This window comes from Nyctereutes procyonoides, unplaced genomic scaffold (genome assembly GCF_905146905.1).
Source record: "Nyctereutes procyonoides isolate TBG_1078 unplaced genomic scaffold, NYPRO_anot_genome, whole genome shotgun sequence".
NCBI lineage: Eukaryota > Metazoa > Chordata > Mammalia > Carnivora > Canidae > Nyctereutes > Nyctereutes procyonoides.
In genome coordinates this window covers 53,785,240-53,811,055 of record NW_026575043.1, presented here as the reverse complement: position 1 = coordinate 53,811,055, position 25,816 = coordinate 53,785,240, and the positions used below count along the sequence as shown (strand labels likewise).

At 47.3% G+C, this 25,816-nt stretch overlaps 1 protein-coding gene across 1 annotated transcript in view; it reads left to right on the top strand.

The window, feature by feature from the left end:
• The window catches only part of RPH3A (rabphilin 3A), a 98,289-nt gene that overhangs the window by 38,857 nt on the left and 33,616 nt on the right, over window positions 1-25,816 (top strand). Inside the window, 4 exon segments of the mRNA XM_055322867.1 lie at window positions 7,873-8,019; window positions 20,748-20,877; window positions 22,362-22,448; window positions 23,015-23,180. Of these exon segments, the coding sequence (XP_055178842.1) occupies window positions 7,873-8,019; window positions 20,748-20,877; window positions 22,362-22,448; window positions 23,015-23,180 (530 nt within the window).

Sequence of the window (25,816 nt, the reverse complement as noted above, 5' to 3'; positions counted from 1 at the left end):
AGAGCCATGCCCTTCATTGCCTTGAATCCTGGCTCCTTCCTTTGTAAAGTGGTATTACTACCCTGCCCTTCCTCCCTCTTCAGGTGGTGGTAGGATCGTATGAGATGCACAGGAAAGCTTTGTAAACTGTAAATCACCAAGCAAAGTCGGAAGCATATATGACTTACAACCTTGCCTTACCTTTGTGTATATATACATTGTGTGTTTGCATACACACACATACATGTTGTATATATACATTATATATACCTTGTATTATAATATATATTAATGCCTGCATATATTATATATGTAACATGTGTGTATAATATACATTTTTTAAATATATATATATATATTACTTGCATAATTTCAGCTTTTTTGAACCCAGGTGACCACATCATCAGGCCCAGAATCCTTAAAGGTTTCCTTAACACTGATTAACACTTATCTAGGTGATCTGGGGTGATTCTTTCCCTGACTCTGACCCACCCTCCCTATCTGTCAAATGGGGGATTTGAACAAGCTGATGACTAAAGACCATTTGAATGTTCTACAATCTCTGTTGTTGGCTGGTAAGACTCTGGCCAGACAAGATCAGTTTTTTATGAATATCATGAGTATAGTAGTCAGACATCCAGGGAGAGATGCTGAGACATTGCCAGATCATAAATATGAACATTACAAGGTAAGTTTGTGACTCCAGAGGGTACCAAGGCTCTTGGAGGCTACCTGAGTGCTGGAAGTCAAAAGGTAGAGTGTATGTTCATTCTCTTTCCCTTCTTCCTTCACCCCTTCCCTCCCCCCTTCTTTCCTTCATTGACACTACTCACCAAGGACCAACCACATATCAAACACTGTGCCAAGCACCAGGAATACAGGAATAGCCAGAGTGTATGTATCTAGTGGAGTCTAAAAACAAATAAACAGCCGGCCAGCAACAAATACACAAGTGTGCAAGTCACTGTGATAGCAGAATCACAGTGGGCCATGGAAACACAAGGAGAAGCACCTAGCCAGACTTGGCGGTCATGATGGGAAAGTTCCTGGAAGAAGTGACATGTAAACTGGGACCAGGTGACAAAGTAGCAAGATGGAGAAGAGACAGAGGAGTTCCAAGTAGGGAACAGCATGTGCAAAGTCCAAATATGAGAGGTAGTGTGCAAATTTAGAAGAACTGAGAAGAACTCAGCCTGACTTAAATGATTAGCAAGAGCCTGAGATCCCCTTAGCATTCTATGAGAGCACAGGGGCCACAGCATCCCTCCTGCACCGCCTTTAGTTGCATAGGGGTAAATTTCATCCAAAAGAACCTTTATGCCAGCAAAGCATATGTAAACTATTGTGTGGTGTAGCAGCCCCTCCTTCCCCATCCTTCCCTCCCAGATTCATTAAAACCTCATTCACTGAGCTGTAAAGAGACTTCCTGCTGACACCTGCCTATGTTGGCATCCTGGGGGAAAGGGGGGGTGGAGAAGAAGAAAGGAAAGAAAAAGGATTAATTTTCTGCACACTGCTGCTATTTAATGCTTCAGAGCCTTCGTGCCCCGACAGCACTTCCATCATCCCACTCCTTTTGGGAATTATAATTTATTAATAGAGACATCTGGTGGGTATTTATTATGTGACTATTGTGTGCATGAAATGAAGAATCAAGGTGGGAGGCCAAAAGGAGGTGGGAGTCTGGCCTTTCCAGTGTTTTAGGGAGCGACACCTGTGAGGGACTTCCACCAGGAGTCAGGACGGATCTCCTTCTTCACGGAGCCATGGATCCTGGCTGTGGTGGGAGGGATCCTTCTGACCCTCTCCAGACGCACCTGAGCAGATATATTTAGGTGGCCAATGAAGCATGGCCAGGATGCCAGTTTCTTGAGTCTCTGACTCACGCATGTTTCTCAACAATTCCCTTCTCTCTTCGGAGCATCCGTCATCTAGAAAATGAGCAGGTCTGCTGCAGTGATCTTTAAACTTTTTGTTAGGGGCAAAATTCTTTCTTTGAGTAAGTTTAATTCAGAAGCTAAATATGTAAGACAGATAAGAGGAGAGCTGGATAAAGACTGTTAGTGGCTGAAAGCATTCAACATATTATAGTGAAGTTTATGCAACTGGTCATTTCAAATAACGCCAAACTGTAAAATAAATGTAGAGACTCTAACAGGTTTCACCATTTTTGTGTGGTTGCCATAGCAGATAATGTATCAGTTAGCTTTTGCTGTGTGACAAACCATCTTAAAACTCAGTGACATAGAACAACAGTTATTTATTCTCAGGATTCTGGGCTTGGCTGGTGGCCCTGCTGGTCTTGCATGGGTCTTATGCATCAAAGTTTTGGCTGATCTAGGATGGCCATGGCTGGAATGACTCTGCTCTGCTCCACATGCTTCTCATCCTCCAGCACACTGTCCTGGGCTTGTTGTCATGCCCATGGTGGATGTGCAAGAGAGGAAGCAGAAACACACAAGTCTTTTTGCAAATTCAGCCTCAGGAGTGGCACATCATCACTCCCCTGCATCTTATTGGCTGGAGCAAGTCATAGGTCTGGGAAGGATTCACAGGTAGGGAAATAGACTGACTCTTTGGTGAGGGGGATTCCAAATTCACATGGCAAAGAGCATGGATACTTGGGGGAGTGAATTATTGAGGTCATCAATGCAGTAAACCATATTTTGTGCTTTTATGAAATATTAAATTCTTTAAAAATTTGTTTCTTTGGTTTTTTTGACTGATATTTCTGTTTTGCTAGTGTTGAGAACCCAGCTGAGTGAGGATGGAAGGCCTGATTTACTGCCTACTCTGGCCCTCTTTCCCCCACTCCCCTGCAGCCCTTAAGACTCCTCCAAGGAACTGCCAAGAACAGTTTTGGGGTAACAGAAGACAGACATCCTGCAATGTTTCTCCAGGAAGTGTTGTCTTAAGCCTATGGATAAAAGTGGAGACCGGCTAAGTTCTTCACTCTTATCTCAGCCAGTAAACCAGGGGTCTTTCTTCATGCAGCCTTTGAAGGTCCAGAGTAGCCTCTGAGGGTCCCAGCAAGAAACAGAAATGAAACCATTCCCATTTAATAGATCTAGAAGCTGATATTCAGAGCAGTGCAGAGCCCTAGTATGCACCCTATTTATATGCAACAGACCCAGGATTACGATCTTAAACTCTGCTAGGTCAAAGAGGGCTTCCATTGGCATGCAGTGGCCCTCTGGATCTTTTCTGGCTTGGATACAATGCTGTGAGTAGTTTTTTCAAAGAAGCAGTACTTTGCTCTCCAGCTTTGGTCTTTGATCAGTTCCTAACATTGGACTCTGGTCTTAAAGATCCAGAGCTGGAATCCTGTACCCAGAGGCCCTTTTCAAGGGAGCCACGTCCTATCATAGGAGCATTCTCGAGGGTCCCAGGCTCACAGTATTCCCCAGCATATCATGAGGAGACCCAGACAGGCCCAATCTCTCCTTGAGAGCAAAGGCTTTGGTTTGAAACACCACCTCATTTCCCTCTGTTTGCTTTTGGAATTAAAGCATGAAAATCCACAGGAGGCTTGCGAGTCCCCACTGAGACCAATCGGTGACATTTTCAAACACTGGATGAGCTGTTTGTCAACTGCATATTTTGGAGCTAAGAATGGGGGAAGGGTTTGGAGAGATGCTGGCAGCCTCCAGCAGACCTTCTGCTTGTCTGCAGATGGAGGCAATTATCTCAGGTGGGCCCTCTCAGAGGCCTCCATCCCCGCTTATGATTCTGGAGCCAGGTATGTTCAGCAGCACCCGTTTCCTATGCCCATGGATCCCAACGAGTTTGTGTTGGGGTAAGAGGTATTTGTTTCATATCCAGTCCATGGCTGACCCTGTCTGTGACCAGATTGTGAGCTGCAGGAACATGTCCTTGAAGGGGTCCTTACCGGGCACACAGCCCAGCATCTCACCTGTGCTCTGCTTTGATCACTGAGTTGCTTTGTAAAGGCAGGAAATAAGCAGAGAGGAACCAGAAGAGAAGAAGAAAAGTGGGGACCAAGGAGGTAAGAATGGGGGAAGTTGAGACATTTCCATTTCCATGGAAAGTCAGAGGGACCTGGGGAGGTGGCTGAATTAGGTTGTGACTAAGGCTCTTTGGGAAGGATGGGTTGTCTTCATTATGCTGGAGTCCAGTGTATCCTTTAAAAATAATGAGAAGAAATATCAGGCTAAGTGATGTTAGCACATCTTAGGAAGATCTTTTTGACAGAACATCACAGGCTCCATATAAGAGAGTGAGGTCTCCACCGTGGGGAGCATTCAAGCAAGGCAGATAGACAATGGTCTCTACCTCCTAGTATCTATGACTTTGTGTAATCCCCTTATCTTGGGATTAGAAAAGCTGGGACCTATTCCTAACCTATAGAACACAGCAAAGGGACAGGGTATCACTCTCATGATTACATTATGTTATATAAGACTCTCACAGTTGACAGGAGCTAAAGTCACCTGGTATACTTGATGAAGCAAGCAGCCCACAGGATGACATTGGAGAAGCCCACCTAGTTAGGAATTGCAGATTGCCTCCAGGACCCTGGGGGTGGCCTCTGACAACAGCTAACAAAAAGCCAGGCCCTTGGTTATGCAGATGCAAGGAAATGGATTCTGCCAACAACCCAAATTTGCCCAGAAGCAGAATTTTCCCCAGTCAAGCCTCCAGATGAGAACACAGCCCAGCCAACATCTGATTGCAGCCTTGTGAGACGCCAAGCACAGGACCCAGTTCAGCCATGCCTGGACAGACGTGGAAACCATGAGATAATACATGTGTGTTGTTTGAAGTCCATGAATTTGTAATAACTCATTATGCAGCAATAGAAAACGTATCCTGATGCTGTAGATGGGCCTTCATGCTGCGGTTTCTATCCTTCACCTGCGTTTTTCCAGGCAGCTAATGCTGCAGAGCAAATCACCTCAAACTGAGTGGCTTAAGACAACAGAGATCACTTATCACATCTCACAGTTTCTGTTGGTGGGAATTTGAGGGTGTCAGAGCTAGCTGCTTCTGGCACAGGGTTGCTCATGCAGCTGTAGTCACGTGCCAGCTGGGCTGCAAGCATCCCAGAACTCGCCAGGGGCTGGAGGATCACCACGTAGCAATCTAGTTGGTTGCTGGCTATGACTGTAGGGCCTCCATTCCCCTGCATGTGGGCTTCTCCACTGGGGATGTTTGCACGTCCTTGTGACACAGCACCTGGCTTCCCCCAGGGCGAATGACCCAAGACAAGGCGGAAGCAGCAGTGTCTTTTATGACCCAGCCTTGGAAGCCACACACTGCCACTTCCATTGTATTTCACTAGTCACACAGGACCAGCCGCTAGTCAGTGGGACTACCAGGAGGCAGGGGTCCTGGGGAACCATCTTGCAGGCTACCACATTGGCTTCCACATTCCCCAAGCATTCTACCTGCGTTCGCAACTCCAGGCCTTTTATTCCCTCCTGAAAGACCACTTATTCCCTCCTCCAGACCTGGTCTCTTCCTCTGCTGTCCCCTCACGGATTTCAGCTTACCTCTGGGATCTTTGCAGGGACTCTAGCTCTGCTGCAGGCCCATAGGTTATATAATTTTGGGGGGCCCTCTTTAAGATAACACAGAAATGCCTTGCTTTTGCAAATTTTTCAATCACTCCACCACGGCTAATACCCTTCCTGCAGTCTGAGAAGGTGCCTGTGCAAATAAATGGTCTCAAATATAAGCATTGCCGGCATCACAGAAGATCCTTGTCAGGGTTTTAAGATGGATGTTGCTTCCCCAGGGGGTTGTCCTTGGTCCCCTAGACTGACCAGGTTGCTTGGGTCTCTCTCCCTATGGGTCACACTTACAATTAGACATTTAACAGTCCCTTTGGGCCAAAGGGGACCCTGTCTTATTCAAAAACATTCTGTGTTTGCTTACTCTCAGACACTATTCTAAATACAACTGACACTGTCATGCCTAGATCCAGACAAGGCCCCTGCCCTCCTGGAACCAACATTGTGGTCAATGGGGGGAGATGCGATAAACAGGTAAACAACAGACATTTTTCCAAAGGTAATTTCAATTAGTGATGGGTGCCATGAGGAAAGTCAGTCTGGGCAGTGGGAGATGGAGGAAGGCCTCTTTGAGGAGCCGCTGTTTGAGCCAAGGCCTGAAAGATGAGAAGGAGCTGGTCATGGAAAGATCTGGGGAAATAAATGTTCCTGGTAGGGGGGAACAGCAAGTGCAAAGGCCCTGAGGCAAGAACAAGGTTTCAGCATTCTGGACTGAGCAGAGAGGCCAGTGCAGCTGATTGTAGGGATAAGGGAAAGCCATAAGGAGGGAGAGGTTAAGGACACATTGGGTAGGATTTTTCAGATGGGCAAAATCTTTTAAAGCAGGTTTTATCTTGTTAGGGTAAAATCCACACAGTAGCATAACATTAACCATTTTAAAGTGTATGATTCAATGGCATTTATCAGATTCACAGTGTCATGCACCCACTATCCCTATGTAGTTCTGGGTGTTGTTCTAAATCAGTGAGAAACCATCAGAAGGTTTTGAGCAGAGTTATCCAGGCGAGTTTAACAGTTGCTCATCCCCAGAGGTCCCCACTGCAAGACAAGGTGTGTTTCCATGAGAATTTCCCCAGGCCCCACCTTCCTTCCCTTTGTCAGAGCAAGGCTTGTCCCCAGAATCTGCTTGTCTTTGCTTTTGGACTCTTTCTTCTCTGCTCTTCAGAGCAAACCAGCTAAGGGTGGGAGGATGCAAGAGAAGCAGAGGGAGGGAGGAAGATGAGGCTTTTAATTTCCAACTTCTAGTGTCAAAAGGCAATTTCATGCCTGCTGATGTGATTAGAGCAGTGGAAATAATAGAGGCTGGCAGCTAATGGGGTGCTGGCTCTGGAGGATTCCTACTTACTAATTTTTTTCCCCAACAGGGACAAGAATTTCTAGTGGTGTTTAACCTTGTGTTCCATTCAGGGGGGTACCTCCCTGCCGAGGGGCATGGAGCAGCTTATTAGCAGAGAGGATGATAATTTGCCATAGACCACAGTGTCGGCTCTCCACCCGGAAGCCTTTGATCTGCTGTGCCGCCACCAGGGCTCTGTGGGCATGCCCTGGGCAGTGGGAGATGCCGTTAGTTCCCTCCATATCGTGAAGATTAAGTGTGCAGCCTGCCCTGCTCTGAATTCCACATCTGCCACTTCCCAAACACGTCACTTTGGGCAAGTGGACTCATTTCTCCTTATCTGAGTCTCCTCACCAGTAAGCAGGCCATAACAATCCTCCAATGTAGGGACCATGTGAGGATTACATGAGGTCATGGGAGCACCCAGTAGGTGCTATGTCAGTGTTTGCTTTAAAAAAGAAAAGAAAAGAAAAGCCAGGAAAAGCATAGGGTGGAACACAAAATGCTATGGGAGCTTTTGAGGCTGGAGATCTGGATGTTTTTGTGAAATTAAGAGCTTTTTGTAAACCCAGTTGGCAATTAGTTCCAAATTATGAAAGAAATCATTTGTGGTCCAAACAAAGCATCTGTGCCAGGCAGGAGCTGGGTCAGTCTGGGACCCAGGGCTTCCAGCCACCCTCCCAGAATTGTTTCCGCTCTGGCTGTAGAGTCTCCTGTTCTAGATTTTTTTTCTGAGAACTCCCTTACTCTCTGGGTTCTCAGAAGCTTCCTGGAAATGCTACTCACTGAGTGTCTACCTTGTGCTAAGCACTTAGTAGAAATAAACTCATCAGAATCCTACGAAGGAGGAAAGTGTGTCCCATTGCACAGATGAGCAAACTGAGGCTCGTCTCCCAGCTGGTGAGTTTCCCATCAGGGATTTGAACTGAGGTTTACCAGCCCCCAGGACCAGAGCCTAAGCACCACTCTCTGCTTCCTTCTGGGCTTCTTAGCAACCTCACACCTCCTTGTATTACCTTTCAGGCTCCAGGCAGGCTGGTCTGTCCATCCCAGCAGTCAGCCCGACAGACAGAGGAAACAGGAAGAGCTGACAGATGAGGAGAAGGAAATCATCAACAGAGTGATTGCTCGAGCTGAGAAAATGGAAGAGATGGAGCAGGAGCGAATTGGGTGAGGCTTCCCATGCACCTGGAAAGCCCCCGAGGCCTGGGGGCCAGCAGGCTATAATGGGGTGGAGTAGACTACCTCGGGGTGGGGTTGCCACTCACCTGGCAGAACTGGAGTCCTTGTGGCACAAGGTGGGAGACCTCAGGGAGGAGGAGAGAAAATGGGTTGGGGACTGGCCAGGGTGGGGGCTTGACAGTTGGGAGTGCCTTACAGAGGGTGGTGGGAGGTTGTCACTGGAGCCTGGGGGCCCATGGTTGTGAGCACAGGGCATCTGGGCTAACGTAGAAATATGTTCTAGAAGCACTGTAGAACAACAGAATGTACAGCTGAGAAAGAGGTAAGGAGGAGAGTGTCTAGGGACAATATGTCAAGTAGCACATTTGAAATGAGTTTATATAAGAGAATGGCAGGAACGGATCCTGAACGAGGGAGACAGCATGAGAGGGAGGCAGCAGAGGTTAACCTGGTGGGTCTGGACTCGAGGAACTGGGGCTTCATCCCAGCTCCCTGCTTGCCTGCTCTGGGTCCTGGGCATGATGCTTCATCTCTCTGAGCCCCCTGTTCACTCGCTTTGTTGAGTAGAGGACGTGACAGTCTTATCTCAAAGGACTGTTGCAAGCAATAGGTGAAAAGATGCATGTACGCTCCCCAGCCTAGACCCCGGTGACACTTCATGTTTCATTAATGGTAAAGAGAAGAGAAAAAATAGTGTTTGGAGGGCAGAGATTTTTTTACACATGTATGAGAAGCTGGGTGACACGTGTGTCAGAGAGTGACAAAGTCAATGAGCGACGGTCCCAGCTAGAGAGGGAGTGAGCTGTATGTGGGGGGATCCTGCAAAGAGGTGGGGGAAGTGTGGGGGACTGTGGCTGTGGGTATGTGTATCTGGGGCCTCTTGGCATAGATGAAAAACTGGCTGTCAGGATGCCAGGCCACTGGAGGGTCCTCCAAGACCAGGACCTCAAATGGACCTCCTCCTCTGCAGCCACCACCTCCAGGCCCTTCTGCCAGTGGCAGCCTTTGCCAATTGCTTACAACTGATATAGGTACCCGGGTGCCCATTTATCTCCCCACCCACATACTGGGTGAGGTGTTCTCAAGGTTCTTGGATGGTAAGGGGAAGTTGGTGGCTTTGGTTGGCCTCCGCTGATAATTTTACTCAGGGTGGGATGGGGCGTGCTGCTAACAGATGACAAACCACTGGTGTCAGCTTCATGCTCCACCCTCTGTCTGCTTACTCTGCTTACTCAAGATTGCTAAAGGGGCCTGCTTATAGGGCTGAATTCTTGTTTTGCTTTTTAAAAGATATATCAAGGGTGGGGGGTTGTCCAGGCAGGAGTGTATGTGTGTGTTCACTTCACCCAGCAATGGGCCTCAGCCTTTTGAAGTGAGGAATATGGGTAAGAAGGGTAAATGCTTAAAAGCAAAACTGCTCTCACCCTTTTCCTGTCGTAGCATTTACCACCAGATATCAGTTTATAGTTTACCTAATTAGTCTGGCTATTATATATCTCCCTGTTAGATTGTAAGATTACTGAGAGTCGAGATTTTTTTTTGAGAGAGATTATTATTATTTTTTTTTTTGCCTGTTTTGTTCACTAGTGAATTCTCAGAGCCTGGTACACAATAAGTATGGCTTATGTCAGGGGCTGTCTCTCATCCAATCAGCCATGGCCAAGGCTGCTGACTGTACATGGCAGGTGGGCTGCCTCTGGGGGTAAAGTTAGAGAGGTCTCTGTGGACTGAGCTGATTCTAGCTTGAGCATTCTAGAACAGAATAGTTGGGTTCCCTGCCTTGCCTTCCATGTCTTATCATATGGCCCCAGCTAGCCTGATGATGTGGTAAGAATAGCACAGTGGTTAGTTACTGGGACCCCAGAGTCAGAGATGCCTGGGTTCAAATTCCAGCTCGACTACTTCCCCTCTGTGTGACCTCAGATAAACCACATGAACCTCTCTGTGCCTCAGTTTCCTCATCTGTAAAATGGGGACAACATTAGCACATAATTCTTGATGAATGTTTAATTAGTGTGCAAAGGATTATCGTAGTGCCTGGCACAAAGCACATGCTCCATAAATGGTGGCAATCATTTAAAGATAAATTTGCTAAAGAAGCTCAGTTTTTGACACTGGCCAAGGCCTCCGTTCTAGAACAATGCCCCAAAACTCCTGTTGGGCAAGCCCTGGAATTCCAGCAGCCCTGGCTTCCCCAAAGGGAATTTGAGAGGCTTCCAGGGAGGCTTGGGCCAAGCCCTGATGACAGTGTTCCTTTGCTGAGATGGTATGCTTTCTGCCAGAGGGGGAGAGGACAGTCCCATGGGGTTCTGGCTGTGGTTCTTTCCCTGCTTTCTGGTGGCAAACCCGATGTTATTGGTGTCTTACTATCTCAACCCTACCCTCCTTCCTGTTCTAACCATGCTTCCCTGGGAAAGGATCAGAGCGGAGTCAGAAAGAAGCAAAATGACACGTCAGACACGTGTCAAGCCTGAAAACGGGGTGTTATCAGGGCTCCCACTTCAGAACCTAGGGCTCTCAGTTAATGAGCCTTTGGGACCCCAGCTCCCCTATCCATTTAATGAGGCAGGTCAGGCTGATTCTCAGGATCCTTCCTGCTCAGGCTCTATAATAGCTGAGTGTGTCTCATGGAGGGAAGACCCTGTCCCATGCTGTTGGCTGGCCCTCTCAGACCTACTGAGCTCCATCCAACTGTTAAAATTGAAGATGTCTGTGAGAACCCTTCCAGGTTCACACCAGCTCTGTGATATGGAATCTTTTTCCTATTAACTAAGTGAAAGCCATCTGGGAGCAGTGTGAAATCATCATTAACAAACATAATAAAAGATCATCATCATACTAGGTACCGTTTACTGAGGATTTACTATGTGCCAAGCCCTGAATCTAAAACTTCCTGTGGATTAACTCGCTAACTGCTCCTCTCAACCTTGTCAAGTATGTACTATTATTGTCCTTTATCCCAGATGAGGAAACAGGCTTAGAGAGGTGATTTGTCCAAGGTCACTTACTTAAGGTGATATGGAGCCAAGATATACATTCCTGTCTGGCTGACTTTCAGAATTTTGCTTTTAATTCTTAGGTGTCTTTCCTGAAGGCCTGGCCCCACATTCTCAGACTCTGAAGAACATGGAAATTTCAAAAGCTTGGTGTGGAGGGAGACACTGTGGGTCGGGAAGTTCGAACCTTCTGTGTGCTGGCCTAGTGATGTCTTCCAGTTCTTGTTCACCTATTTGTACCTCCAAATCTGCCAGTCCTGGTGTGCATACTCCTGTGGCTCTGAGAGATCCAGGGAGGAATCACCTGCAGGCCTCCCAGGAGGCGCTGCCTCCCTGGGGCAGTTTGGCCAGAGCTGGCCACCTCAGGGAGCTCCCCAGGCAAGCAGCAAAGTAGAGCTGCTTCTCTTTCTGCCGCTTCTTTGCTTCTGCCCTGGGGGTGCCTCACCACTCATCCCACAACTCAACTCTGCTCTCTTCAGCATCCTAGGGAGGAAGAGATGACAGCCAGAAGGGAAACTCATGGAACAGCTGCATTTTGCCCCCACATTCCTTATTGACGTGCTAAGTGGGATAGCAGAGTTTGTTTTATATGCCCTGACTGCTCTTTGCAGGAAAGGAAATGAACTCCAGGGAGATTGCTTGAGTTATCGATTGCTGTGTAACAACCACCCAAAACGTCATGACTCAAAGCATCAACCATGATTTTTCACGATCCTGTTGGTGGAGAATTTGGGCAGGGCTCTGCTGGGTGGGTTTTCCGCTCCACTGTGGCCTGGACTTGGGTCACTCAGCTGGCTGGACTGCACTGGAAGAGCCATGAAAGCTCTGCTCCCACATCTGCACTTTAGTGCTTTCTTTGTGGCCCATTTTCTCTGTGGGATCTCACCCTTTCCAATAATCTGGCCTAAACTATACATGGCAGCTAGGTTCCAAGAGAACAAGGATGGGAAGTTGCCAGGATTCTTAGCAGCTGGGTCTGGAACTGGTAGGGCATCACCTCTCCACCATCTATTTGAGAGGGAAAATAGGTCCCTTTTCCTTATGGAAGAATGATCTAGGCCCCCAGAGAAGGAAAGCATTAATGTTGGGCATCTTTGGAGACTTTACCACTGTATGCAAAAAAGGCAAGTTTAGTATAAGGGTGTAAAGATATCTCACAGGGTCCAAGGCCAAGAACACAGCCTGGCCTCATGAAAGATTTTCCTCTCATCCAACATGTTAGACACTGTATCCATGTTGTACCTCCTTGGTTTCCTTCTTAGTCCTAATTTCAGATTCCTAGGGAAGGAACTCCAACTGGCCCAGCTCACCCTGAGGACCCACCTCTCATCTAGTCAGCTGTGGCCAGGGGTGCCAGGCTGTACCAACATGGCTGCTGAGTGTGACAGGGACAGACCTCTGTGAGTTGGACACACTCATAGGGTGTCCACCAGACTTTTGAGCATATTGGCGCTGGAGTCAAACATTTGCCTAGGAAAATCAGCTTGTGGTTTTTGTTTTGTTTTGACCCAGGGGTAGGTCCCTCTGCATCATTATTGTATTTCTTTCTGTCCAGAGCCTCTCAAAGGCATTGGCTCACATATCCTGTCTGCCAAGGGACAGGCAGTCGGGTGGCTTCCATTTGAGGTCAATTTCCCTAAACAGATGGGCCCCAAAAAGTAATTAGGATTTGTCCTTAACCTTGGTGTCCAGACGCTGTGATGGAGGGGGAAGGCAGAAAGGCACAGGGAGACCTGTTGTTGACAGAATCTGCTGGATTCTATAACCTTCCCATCTCAGTACCATGATCTCCTATATTTTTGGCACAGAATTTTTCCAAAATGTGGACAGAGGGAGAAGTGAGTAATAATACACATAACTTCTACCCTGAATCAGGTAGACATTTTTCCTAAGTTGACAGGCTGACAGTAAGCCAGGTCATATTCTCTTCTTTCAAAAGGAAGACCATGCCCCATTTCCTTTTTTTTTTTTTTTAACCTGGAGTCCTAAATGTTTTATAAAGAGAATTCAGGGGTTTGGAGGCATATACGCATGTGTTTGTATTTTTTGAGAAGATATTAATGGATTTCATCAGACTTTGGACAGAGGGAGCCTCTGAAACCTTCTATGTTAAGAATCACTGAGTAGTAGTATCTGTGTCCCCAAGTATTGGATCAATGATATCTAATGTCCTATCACATTAATACTTTATGCAACCTGTTTGTACAAGATGAGTATGCAAGTTGTCCTAATTTCTTAAGTAGCCCAGTGTCTGGCATAAAACAGAGAATGATGAATGCATGTTAGATGAATAGTTCATACTGAACGATCCTAAACCCCAAGCCCCTCATTGAATCACTTTGACCTCACTGCCTCCTGGAACTTATCTGTAAAATGGGGACTTGGCCCCTGGGGTCTCTAAGTCCCTCCACCCCAGGGTTTTTCAACCTTCATACTACATACATTTGGGGACAGATAATTCTTTGTGCTGTGTACTGCCTTGTGCTTTGTAGATTATTTTAGCCACATTCCTGACCTCCACCCACTAGATGTCTGTAGTAACTCCCCACCCAGCTAGGACAACCCCAGATGTCTCTAGCTATTGCCACATGCTCCCTCTGAGAACAGCTGCTCTAGCCCTTTTGTCAGGTGATTGACAAAAGGAAGAAGAAAGAAACTTGAGAAATTTCCTGCCACCATGCTCAGCGTCTAGAGAAACAAAATAATAGCTCACTCCTACAAAGTACCACATGCCAGCACTGTGCTCAAAGCTTTATGTAAATTCCTTTATGTAATTTGCATAACAGCCCTATGCATGAGGCCACATCATTATCATTCCCATTTTACAGATGAGGAAACTGAGGCATAGAGGGGTCGAGCAACTTGCCCAGGGTCACACAGTTAATAAGTGATAAAACTGGGCTTATGAACTCAGGCCCACTCCAGGGCTAAAGTCTTACTCTCTTACTCCGTTGTTCTATAGAAAAGCAAGTATTTATTGACAATCACCACCTGTAAAATGGGGGTAAACCAAGGAGCTGCTCTCGCAGGTTATAGCTGGCCTAAGGAAAACAATGCATGTGGGGTGCCTGGGTGGCACAGTTGGTTGGGCGTCTGACTCTTGGTTTTGGCTTGGGTCATGATCTTGGGGTCGTGGGATCAAGCCCCACATCGGCCTCTGGGTTTGGTGAGGAGTTTGCTTGGGACTTTCTCTCCCTGTCCTACCGTCCCTCTCCCCCTCAAATAAATAAATCTTTTATTAAAAAAGAAAAGAAAATAGGACATGTGGAGTACTTAGCACAGAACCTGCTGTGACTATTACTGGGTTTGTAATGACCCAGCACCTTGCCTGGCATTGACTACCTTAACTCAGCCAAACCCTCCAGCAGTCTTTCTCTCTAGGCTCCCTGTCTCCAGCTCTGAGCCGAGGTGAGCACACCACCCTCCCACCCCAGCCAAAAAGCTGAGGCCTGGGCGGGAATCCTATTCACCAATCCATCAAGGAGAGAAATTAGGATCTACGGCTCTCCAGGTGTCGACAGCAATAAACAACAGTGAGAATTAATGAGTCTGAGATGCTCACACCCCGCATGCCAGCCAAACGGCTTCGTGATAGAGCAGCTCAGTCATTTAAGGACAGGCTGCCGAGAGACCTTGGCCATGGAGGCTCAGGCCAGCCTCCGTCAGAGCAGCCACGTCCCCGTTCACAGCAGGTGATCTGCTCTTAAGAAAACACCAAGTTTAATAAACTTCACGGTAATATCTCCCCATTGGGCAATTGGGGTGAGGGGGAAAAGCAGCACAGTTCTGGAATTGATGGTGTGTGTGTGTGTGTGAGAGAGAGAGAGAGAGAGAGAGAGAGAACAGAGGGAGAGTCAGAGAGACAACATGACATGGATGCTCCCACTTCAAGCTGTTTTTATGAATTGTGTGTCCTCAGAAGCCCCCGCTGCTCTAAAGGCAGCAGCTCCAGCCCCGTCCCCACATCCCCATCAGTGATGCATCCCCGGCTTTTCGCCTTTCCCCTCGTCCATCAAGGAATCACCCACAAAGCCATCATGCCTCACGGCAGGGCTCCTTGGCTCTGCAGCATGCCACATTAAGCCTCCTTCCTGGCGTAATTGTACATCCATTAGCCTTCTCCGCAACATGCATCGAGACGCTGCAGCAGTACGCCGCCGTTGAAAGCTCCGAAGTGGTTGCCTGAAAGTTTCTGAGGCCAGTTGGCGCTCTCTGAGGGAGTCTGAGCTTTACAAACAGGCCGTGTCCGTCCTCGACTTGGTTCCTGTCCTTGTCTGGAGAAGGCAGCCAAATGGGGCTGGGCTTCTGCGAGGGTGGTGGAGTTACAGCTGTGCGTGTGAAGGCGCATTCTGCATGGAGTTATGATCGTGCGTGAGTGTGCAGGAGTGTGTGAGTGTGCATGAGTGTGCTCTCGGGTGCACACGGACATGGGCCCCTAGAGGCGTGCCTGGGGACATACATGTTCACCTGTGTGGACATGTGCCATCCATGTCCGTTTCTAGCCACCACAGCTCCTTCAAAAGCTTTTCAAAAGATGGATTTCATGGGCAGATTATAGCATCCTGATTACATAGAAAAAGTAGAGTAGTGAGTAGAGCGAGTTATAAAAGCCACAGATTTCCAGAAGAAATAATTAGCAACAACCATTTACTGAGTGGTTATCATGTTCTGGACATTTTACAAACACTCCTATTTTTGCGACAACCCTAGGAGGTAAGGACTTTGTTTTCCCTAGTTTACAGATAAAAAACAGAGAGGCTCAGAAAGGTTAAGTAACTTTCTTGGGGTCACAGAACTAGGAAATGGCAGAGCCAAATATGGACCCAGGCAAGCTCACCCCAGAACTGGCACTCCACCGCTTGCATCACTGCCTATTTCTAAATTCTGAAAGTGTGTGCGTTCATGTGTGTGTACATATGTGCATGCATGTGTGCGTGTGTACCTGTGTGTAGGGAATATGCATTTTCCGGGGGTTGGGCATGAGCACCTAGAGAAGGTGATTTGAATCCTGCTGAGACCAAAGTTTGGCTTGTCCTTCAGAGAACTTACAATGAGCACGATTATGATGATCTGTGTGATGAAGTCAGCGATGCCTGAGCCCTCTCCACGCAGGGCTCCACGCAGGCAGGGACTCACCTGTTTTGTTCCCTGTTGTGTCCTGGTTGTCGACTTGGCACAGGGAAGTGCTCTGTAAATATTTGAGGGAATGAGTAGCCCATCTGCATCCATTTGGGTAGCAAAGTCAGACTAAGTTGGGAATCCACTTCCCGCTGCCTCCAGGGGTTGTCCACTGGTGCCCAGAGAAGGAGATGTACCCTTTCTGGTGCCTCTGGGAGCATCCTGGGAAGTGGGAGACATCACAGAGTAAACAGCAGCTCCCTTAAGCGCCTGGTGATGGATGGTGTTTCCTGGATGCAAGGCACGAGTGGTAGTCATAAAGTTAATTGGGCCTGTAAAGACATAACTAGAGAAATGACAGGCACAAATGGTGTCCAGCTAATTGGGCACTTAATGTGGAGGCATCAGACAGGCAAACAAACCAGGCTGCCAACACAGAGAGGTCCTTCTCTTAGGCACCGAGGGATCTTCTATTTCAAAACACCAGGGGAAGTCTTGATGTTTCAGCCTCAGGCTCTGATACTCCCTGACCGTCTGCCCAGGGGACGAAACTTGAGTTGCATCTCATCTAACCCCACAGTAAAGTCTGGGAAAGGGCCCCCAGAGAACAGAGGCTTTTCAAGGTCATTGACTGGAGAAGGTAGGATTCGAACACACGGCTTTTAACCTGCCTTACCTGTTCACTATCTTCAAATATGCACATTCTCTTCTCTTTTTAAAATATTTTATTTATTTATTTATTCATGAGAGACACAGAAAGAGAAGCAGAGACATAGGCACAATGGCTCCCTACGGGGAGCCCGATGTGGGACTCGATCCCAGGATCCCAGGATCACAACTTGAGCCAAAGGCACACACTCAGCCATTGAGCCACCCAGGGGTTCCACACATTCTCTTTTAATATGAAGACACAACATGCTCATTATGGAAGGTTAAGGAAACATAGTGGAGGTTGGCTAATCGGGTGCTTGAGGCAGGGAGGCAGAGGCTCTAAAGAAGGAAATTAAAAACAAAAAAGGAAATAAAAGTTACTCATAACCTCACCTCCCAGTGACTATCACTGAATATTTGGGTGCGTTTCCTTTCTAATTTATTTTTTTGTCCAGCAAACACTATGAAGAGATTGGGATGTGCGTGTTCCAAACCCAGATTCATACCCTAACTACAACTCTACATCCTGGGACCTGGGGGGTCTCTTTCCCCCTTTCACATAATGAGGGCATCTTCCCATGTGGTTTGCCCTACTGCTCCCTTCCTTTCTACAGGGCTTCCCATAGTATGGCCAGAAATTCTCCAGGATCAGGAGCAGACAGGGAGCCGCTTCAAAATTCAGATTCCCAGGCCCCACTGCAATCCCACAGAACCATTGTCTGCATGCTGAACACTCTCCCCAGATTATCTAGGGACACCCTGAATTTTGAGGACATCCCCCCATGTGGCAGCTCTCCACAGGGCTGCATGCCACAGTACTGCTCACAGGGCTTCAGCAGATCCACAGCTGATGAGGTTTAGATTTTATTTATTTATTCATGAGAGACACACAGAGAGAGGCAGAGACATAGGCAGAGGGAGAAGCAGGCTCCCTGTGGGGAGCCTGATACAAGACTCAGTCCCAGGACCCCAGGATCACAACCTGAGCAGAAGGCAGATGCTCGACCACTGAGCCACCCAGGCATTCCCATGCATTGATATTCTTTTCGAATGCTCCCTGGGTGACTGACACTCATTGAGGGTTGCAGGTGTCCTTTATGATGCATATAGGGTCCTCCTGCCAAGACTTGAAAGGATAAACTTTCCTTTGGGGATAAAGAAATGGAAATGTTTTATCACTAAGGTAAAGACCCATCTGTGACCCACGGTCCTCCATGATATAATTTTGACTTAGCTTCCTGCAAAGTTTCATTTCTAAATGTATGATCTTTGGCTGTTGGAAGTGTCTGTGGTGGGGCCACAGAGAGGTTGTCCAAACACCAGACTGCAGGAACACCCCCACCCCCACCCGCTCATCCGATCTTGGAGCAGAAAAAGAAGGTGTGCTTCTGCCACCCTACATCCTTCTCTCCTTATTGGCCTCTACCAAATTCATGAATAACAAGGGTCCCTGAGCTTGGACATCTGAATGATGATCTTAAATCTGTTGTTTTTCATGCCATTTGCTGCACAGATAGAAGCTAATGAGACATTCTCCATACAAGGCCTGTTAACGGGGCCTTTGGGCATTTAGGAGTGAGTGGTGGAAGGAACTGGCATGTGGGTAGAGGCTCGAATGTGGGTTTTGCAAGCGGTGAGTGAATCTGTGGCCCTGATTTTCCAAGAGGAGGCAGGAAAGCCTCTAAGTTTCCAGAGCAAAGAACACCGCAGTTGAGAACTAGGTCATCCGTCTTGTGCTGTCTTCCTGAGGCTTGACCTGAGGCGAGAAGCCAGGAGGGCTTCATGGAAAGCAAAGATGATTTACTGACACAGAGAACTAGATTCTCACCCTCGCTGAGCAACCCCAGGCAAGCCTCTTACCCATTCTGTGCTTGCGGTCCTGTACTGAGAGAGTGAGAAGAACAAAATCTAACCGTATCCTGACTAGGGCAGTGGATGAAGGGGGAAAAAATGGTAAAAGAGAAAAGTGTGTACAAGAAAAACATCACCATGCATTTACCATCCTCCACCTCCATCGGCTCACCTCATTGTCTCATCATATTTTATAATTCTGCAGCATTGAAAGTCCTCCTGAAGTTTATCTGCTCTAGACAGCTTCAGGCCATTTCCTTAAACCATAGCTTTCCAAAGGAAATCTAATTGAACAGCCTAAGCAAACAAAAGAGATAAATGCAGACATGCTGTGGAATCACCCCAGCCTCCCACTGGGCTAGGGCGTGGCCCCTAAACGGGCTCTAAGGAACCCCGGGGTACCATAAAGCACAGTTTGACAACCACTGATCCAGCCCAACACCTTCTGTTTTACAGATGTGGAAATTGAAGCCCAAAGAGGCAAAATCCTGGGCCAAACTTGCTTTTAAATATATTTTTTTTAATTTTTTTTATTTATTTATGATAGTCACAGAGAGAGAGAGAGAGGCAGAGACACAGGCAGAGGGAGAAGCAGGCTCCATGCACCGGGAGCCCGACGTGGGATTCGATCCTGGGTCTCCAGGATCGTGCCCGGGCCAAAGGCAGGCGCCAAACCGCTGCGCCACCCAGGGATCCCCCAAACTTGCTTTGAGAGCTTTTCAGGGAAACAAAATGATGGGGCAAAATGCTCAGGGGAGCGAGGGGCAGGCAGACAGAAGCAACTGGGGTAGCTGGGTGTGTGTAACTTGGTATTTACCAATGACTGAGGGTCTCCCTTGGTCTGGGAACTGGAGGGGGATGGAGCAGAGTGGAGATCAGACTGTTCAGGAAGATCCTTGTGGCTCTGCTTGGCGCAAAGCAGCATGGTTGTGTTGTGGTTAAGAACAGGAACTCAGGACAGACTGCCTGGGTCTGGATCCCAGCTCTCTCCACCTCCCAGCCATGTGACTTGAGTAAATCACTTAACCTGTCTGTGCCTCAGTTTCCCCACTTGGAAAACGGGGACAAGAATAGTGCCCAGCTTATTGTACTGCTGGAAGCATTCATTAAGAAAATCCATGTGGAGTGCTTGTCTCTCCACCTGGCACATAATAAGTGCTCAGTAAACACCAGCTACTGTTACTCTAGGCTGTGTTCTGAGACCATGGAGTGGGGCTTGTGCCCAGTGACCACTCCCACCCATCATCCTATAAGAACAATTTCTAGGAAAAACATAGAGAGAGCGGGGGAGGGAAGAGGAGGAGGAGGAGGAGGAAAGAAAGAGTGCCACTCTGGCTCTGTGCGTCCTGCTCCAAAGCAGCTCTGTCGGATCTGGGTCACAGCAGAGGCTCTGGAGCCTGCAGGCTGCTCTTGGCTCTTCCCAGGGCAGGGCGGCTCTCTGCTGAATGAAGCACAAAGGGAGAAGCTGCTATTTATAACATTGCGAGTCAGAGCACATTGAGGGAATGGCAGGAGCGAGGAGGGCCTGTGGGGAGAGTCAGCATCAGGTGGCTGCCAGGCAGGGCTGCCAGGGACCTTCTAGAGCCTGTGATGCCCAAATCACATCCCAGCAGTCCCCACGCCCAGGGTGCCTGCTGATGGAAGCCAGCCCATGGAGGGGCAGGCAGGGTCCAGCTCCATCCTGAGAATGGAAGCAGGTGTGCTAGGGACAGGGCTGGAGAATGGCCAAGATAAAGAGCAGCTGCAAGTAAACCTTGAGTGACAAGTGAAGACACCCAAGTGAAGACATCTTGTAGACAATTAGATCAACAAATCTGGAGCTCAGAAGGCAGTTTCCCTGGAGGAGATGACATGAGGTAGAAAGTCTAGATGAGGTGCTTAATCAGCAGTCAATAGAAGATATGGGAGATTTGGGGCATGGTCTGGAAATCTATCAGGATTTCATGTGCACCTACCTTTTTCTGGGGAAGGGTCCAACAGTCATCATCAGATACTCAGGAGCCCACAGCTCAGAGAAGAGTAAGACCATCAACCTGATACTCTGGGAGATGCTCATGGCCACTGGTCCTGTCAGGCCCTCATTATTGTCTCTGCTTCCAGGCGCCTGGTGGACCGTCTGGAGAACATGAGGAAGAACGTGGCCGGGGATGGGGTAAACCGCTGCATCCTATGTGGAGAACAGCTGGGGATGCTGGGCTCTGCCTGTGTGGTGTGTGAGGACTGTAAGAAGGTACCATCACCCTCCTCTTCCCTGCTTCCCCACTCATCTCATGCACAGAACTAGGCCTGGGTTCGAGCCACCCTGGGGGGCCCTGGGTCTTGGGGGTGGAGCTTGGATCCTGAAGGTAGTTGCCAGCATATGATTCCTTTGGGGGTGCTCCCATGCCCAACTATCTTCTAGGCAACTCTGATTTTATTTATTTATTTTTTAAATTTTTATTTATTTATGATAGTCACACACACACAGAGAGAGAGAGAGAGAGAGAGAGAGAGAGAGAGAGAGGCAGAGACATAGGCAGAGGGAGAAGCAGGCTCCATGCACCAGGAGCCCGACGTGGGATTCGATCCCGGGTCTCCAGGATCGCGCCCTGGGCCAAAGGCAGGCGCTAAATCACTGCGCCACCCAGGGATCCCGCAACTCTGATTTTAGTTCCTCTCCTGGAAGAGGCTCTTCCCCTCCTGTCCCCTTGGAGCGCAGCTCCATCCTGGGTGAGCTTGGGTGCCTAAGTAGGACTTGAGCTGTGTTCCAGCCTGCAAGTATCCTGGTTGTGGCTTAGCAAGTTTATGTGTCAGGCTAAAGAGCATGCTGGGCAGGTGTCTACATCATGGCAAGTTTGCCAAGTGTCCTTTTACCTGGCTTAGGAAGCCCCTCTCCAGCCAAGTTAGAGCTGCTGGGTTTCTTGAAAGCATTCATTCTTGAAGGGGAGTCTCCCTGTGCTCCCTCCACCCTGCACCCTTCCCTCAAGCTGTCAGCACTTGATGATTCCAGGACACAGATGCAACTATGCTTGGGTCTGCCCGATTCCCAGGAAAGGAAGTCAGGAGAACCCCTGGGCCGGGGACATCCATAAAGTCACTTGGCACTTCCTGCCTGGGGTCCCACTTAGCACTTACAATGCAATATCAGGGAAAGTTTATCAAGGCCAAAACACTTACCTGCTGCAGTCAAGCAGATAGTAACAATTTCCTGACCTGTTGGGTTTTCCTTTTTGTCCTGACTGCCAGGAAACTCAGCCAATAATGTTCCATCACACAGTCATGGCTTTTACACAGGTGACTGCCTTCTCCTGGAAAGTTGAGCCTGCAGCCATAGTCTAGGTTATGTCATGATTCATGCAGAAAAGAAAGAAGAAATAAATTAACAAACAAATAAACATATGGCCTTTCCTCTTGAAAATTCATGTCAGCAATCTCCCCTGTATGGATGCTGAACACTCAGACCCCAAGGGGACTCTTGGAGAACTCCAGAGAATTCACTCCTCCAAGGCCGGGGAGTGACACAGTTCTTGTTATTGGAAATTAAGACTCAGATTGGAACTTTAATCCTAACTGGCCTTGGTCATGGGAGGGAGGGGAGAGGAGAGTTCAAGCTCTTTACATCCACCAAGAGAGAATGGGGCTCAGTTGCCACACTTCCCAGCCCCTTCGTCCCGCTCACTAGCAGCTCAAAACCTGACATATCTGAGTGTGTCCTGGGCTATATTCTGTCCCCAGAATGTCTGCACTAAGTGTGGCGTGGAGACCTCCAATAACCGCCCACATCCCGTGTGGCTCTGCAAAATCTGCATTGAGCAGAGAGAGGTGAGTGGGTTGGTCCTTCCTGTTTGGCTTGTAGAGCTCCCTTCCTTGCTTGTGCAGTCCTCCCTTCCTCACTGTAACCAGGGAAACAGGGTGGCACTTGAGGGCTGGGAAACCTACTTAGGTATATGTCATAAGGGATTAGTCAAAAGGAGTTTACCAGGCCAGTGGTAAACTCTGGCAGAACAGTCCATGAGCATTTGAATGACTTTCTTTTCTTTTCTCCCGCTTCTGTGACTTTTCTCTTCCTAAAAGTAGGGAGCACACCACATTTAAGAGGTGGAAGACATGGAGTCCAGTTATTATCCTTCCACTCTCTTCACTGTGTAACCCTATACCAGTTCATCACCTTTCTGATATTCAACTTCGTCCATCAAGAAAATGGGTATACTCAGGCCCTTTCTCCTGGGTGTTTGCGGATGTTGTGTGAATCAAATACGATTTGTGACAGGCTATGTACCATGTCAGTGTGCTGAGGGCAGAGAGCAAAGTTAAAAGCTGGCACTCATGAAGGCAGGACTAACAGTGCTTGGCTGCCATGTCTTCATCCTTTCCCTCTCTTACCCCAGGTGTGGAAGCGTTCTGGAGCATGGTTCTTCAAGGGTTTCCCCAAACAGGTCCTCCCACAGCCTATGCCTATAAGGAAGGCCAAACCCCAGCAGCCCGCCAGTGAGCCTGCTGCTCCTGAGCAGGTCACGCCTGAGCCCAAGCATGCCACCCGGGCTCCAACCCGAGGTAGGACAAAACAGCTTCCCCTTTTAGGACCAAGGATAGATCTTGGCTAACTGGTCTACCTGGAGGATGTCCTAACATCATGTCTGTGTTTCCACCCAGCTGGTGGACAGCCAGCCTCTGAGCTTGTGTTTAGAACCCCTATATCCTATGCACGGCTCACCGTGAACCCTGTGCACGAGCACAGGAAAACAGTATGGGGCTTCCTCAAAAAGTTAAAAATAGACCTACCCTACAATCTAGCAATCGCACTACTGGCATTTATCCGGACTACAAAAACATTAATTCAAAGGGATACATGCACCCCTATGTTTATAGCAGCATTATTTACAGTAGCAAAGATATGGAAGCAGCCTGGGTCCACCAATTAATGAATGAATAAAAAAGACATGATAGATATAGATATAATGGAATATTATTCAGCCATAAAAAAGAATGAAATCTTGCCATTTGCAATGACATGGATAGAGCTAGAGGATATAATGCTAAGTGAAATAAGTCAGTCAGAGAAAGACAAATACCGTATGATTTTGCTCATATGTAGAATTTAAGAAGCAAAACAAATAAGCAGAAGGAGAGAGAGAGAGAAACCAAGATACAGTCTTTTAGCTCTAGAGAACAAACTGACGGTCACCAGAGGGGAAGAGAAGGGGGGAGATGGGTGAACTAGGTGATGAGGATAAAGGAGAGCACTTGTCATGATGAGCACTGGGTGTTGTATGGAAGTGTTGAATCATTACATTGTATGCCTGGAACTAATATATCGTATCATGTGATACAGTCACACTATTGTATAATAGTGGAATTAAAATAAAACCTCTTTAAAAAGAGAGGGTAGCACAGGGAACTCCCCAGCAATGCCAGGCTGCCAAATGAGCTTTTGTTGTCATCCCTGATGGGAGTATTTAGAGGTACAACAGAGATGGAGATTAAAATTGGAAACTGAGAGACTCCAATCACCAAAATACACACTGGAGCCCGAGGAGGACTTGCTGGGAAGGCCTTCCTTGTTCCTGATACTTCTATCAACCATCAGCGTATCTGAAATTGCACTAATTAAAAGTGAAAGATGAGTAGAAAGGAAATTAGTAAATTACCATGGCTATAGATATTATCACTATTATCCAAGCATTATTATTAATTAGTAAAATGATGATAAAAGGGAGAGGCAAAAAAGTAAAAAGAAGGAAAAAAGCAACTACAATACAAATATACTTTAATTAAGCGAGACAGATAGGACTGACCATCAAGGCCCTGATAATGATTTCAGTTAACACTAAGTGATAAAATCTGGTCTAATTGACAGTTCTGGGGTTGATGCAGGCAGTACTTCTGGAAGCTAAGTTATAGTTGACGGTCTCAGAGGTTGAAATGTCCAACTATGTCTCCCGTAGGACGACTTCTCAAGGTGTGCACTATGGTGCCTGCACTTAGAAGGCATCCAATAAGTGCTTTCTTCCTGACATGGCACAAGCAATGTCTATTCCTTGCAGAGAGTTACCAAATTCTTAATTTACATTGCATCCCTGAGGAGCCCCCAGTTTTAATCCCAGAGCAACCTTCTTCCTGGCTAAGCATTACTCCCTGTAGGCTGAGAAGACTGCCTAGGCTAATCGTCAAGATCTGGGACATCTGAGACCAGGAGAACCTGAATCTCAGTTCCAATTCTGCTGCTTCCTAACCTCGTGAGCTTGGTCAAGTCGACTAGCCCCCTGAGACTCTTTCCTCATCTGTGAAATGGGGTTGACAACTCACTGGGCTATTTTGAAGATTAAAGAAGATACTACATAGGGGGGTGCTTTGCAGAATGTAGCACTTAGTAAATATCGGCCAATACTATATAACATTAGAGACACAGACATACACATAAATAGTATGAATTCACTTATCAGATAAACTCTGGACAAAGCAAATAACTCCCAAACTATGGTTGATGAACACCTGTTTGCATCACTAGAAAGAAGTAACATCACCAGCATTGCATAGTGACACCTAAAAAATAGCTGGTAAGAACATCAGTGCTGGTGAATGTGGGGGAAATGGATACTTTACAAACTGTTGGTAGGACTATAAATCACCTCTAGCCTTTTGGAAGTGGTTGTAGCACAATTTATTAAAATTTGAAGGGTATATACCATTTGATCTGGCAATCTCTCTCTGGGAATATATCTAAGAGCAACACAAGAACCAATATAAACAGATACATGTGTAAGTATTTTTATCGTATCACTATTTATGGTAGCCGAACTCTAAATGTTCATTAATGGGATTGTTTATAAGATCGATTATGGGATTGATTATGGGATTTTGATATAGCCATACCATGCTATATTAGGCATCTTTTAAAATTGAATGATGTAAATGTCTATTATAGATTTGGAATTATGCCCGTGATAGAAACGTTCAGTATTTTTTTAACAGACCTTTACTGGACACCCAGTGAGTTCCAAGTTCTGTTCTCTGCCCCTAGGAATACAGTGTTACATGTAACAGACAAAATCCTTACCCTCATGCAACTAAAATTGTCCTGGGGGGGTGGGGGACAGATACTCAACAAACAGTATTGTACAAATACAATGTAATACCAGGTAGTGATGGCATCCGGAGGAAAAATGAAGGGGATAGATGTGGCAGGAGGC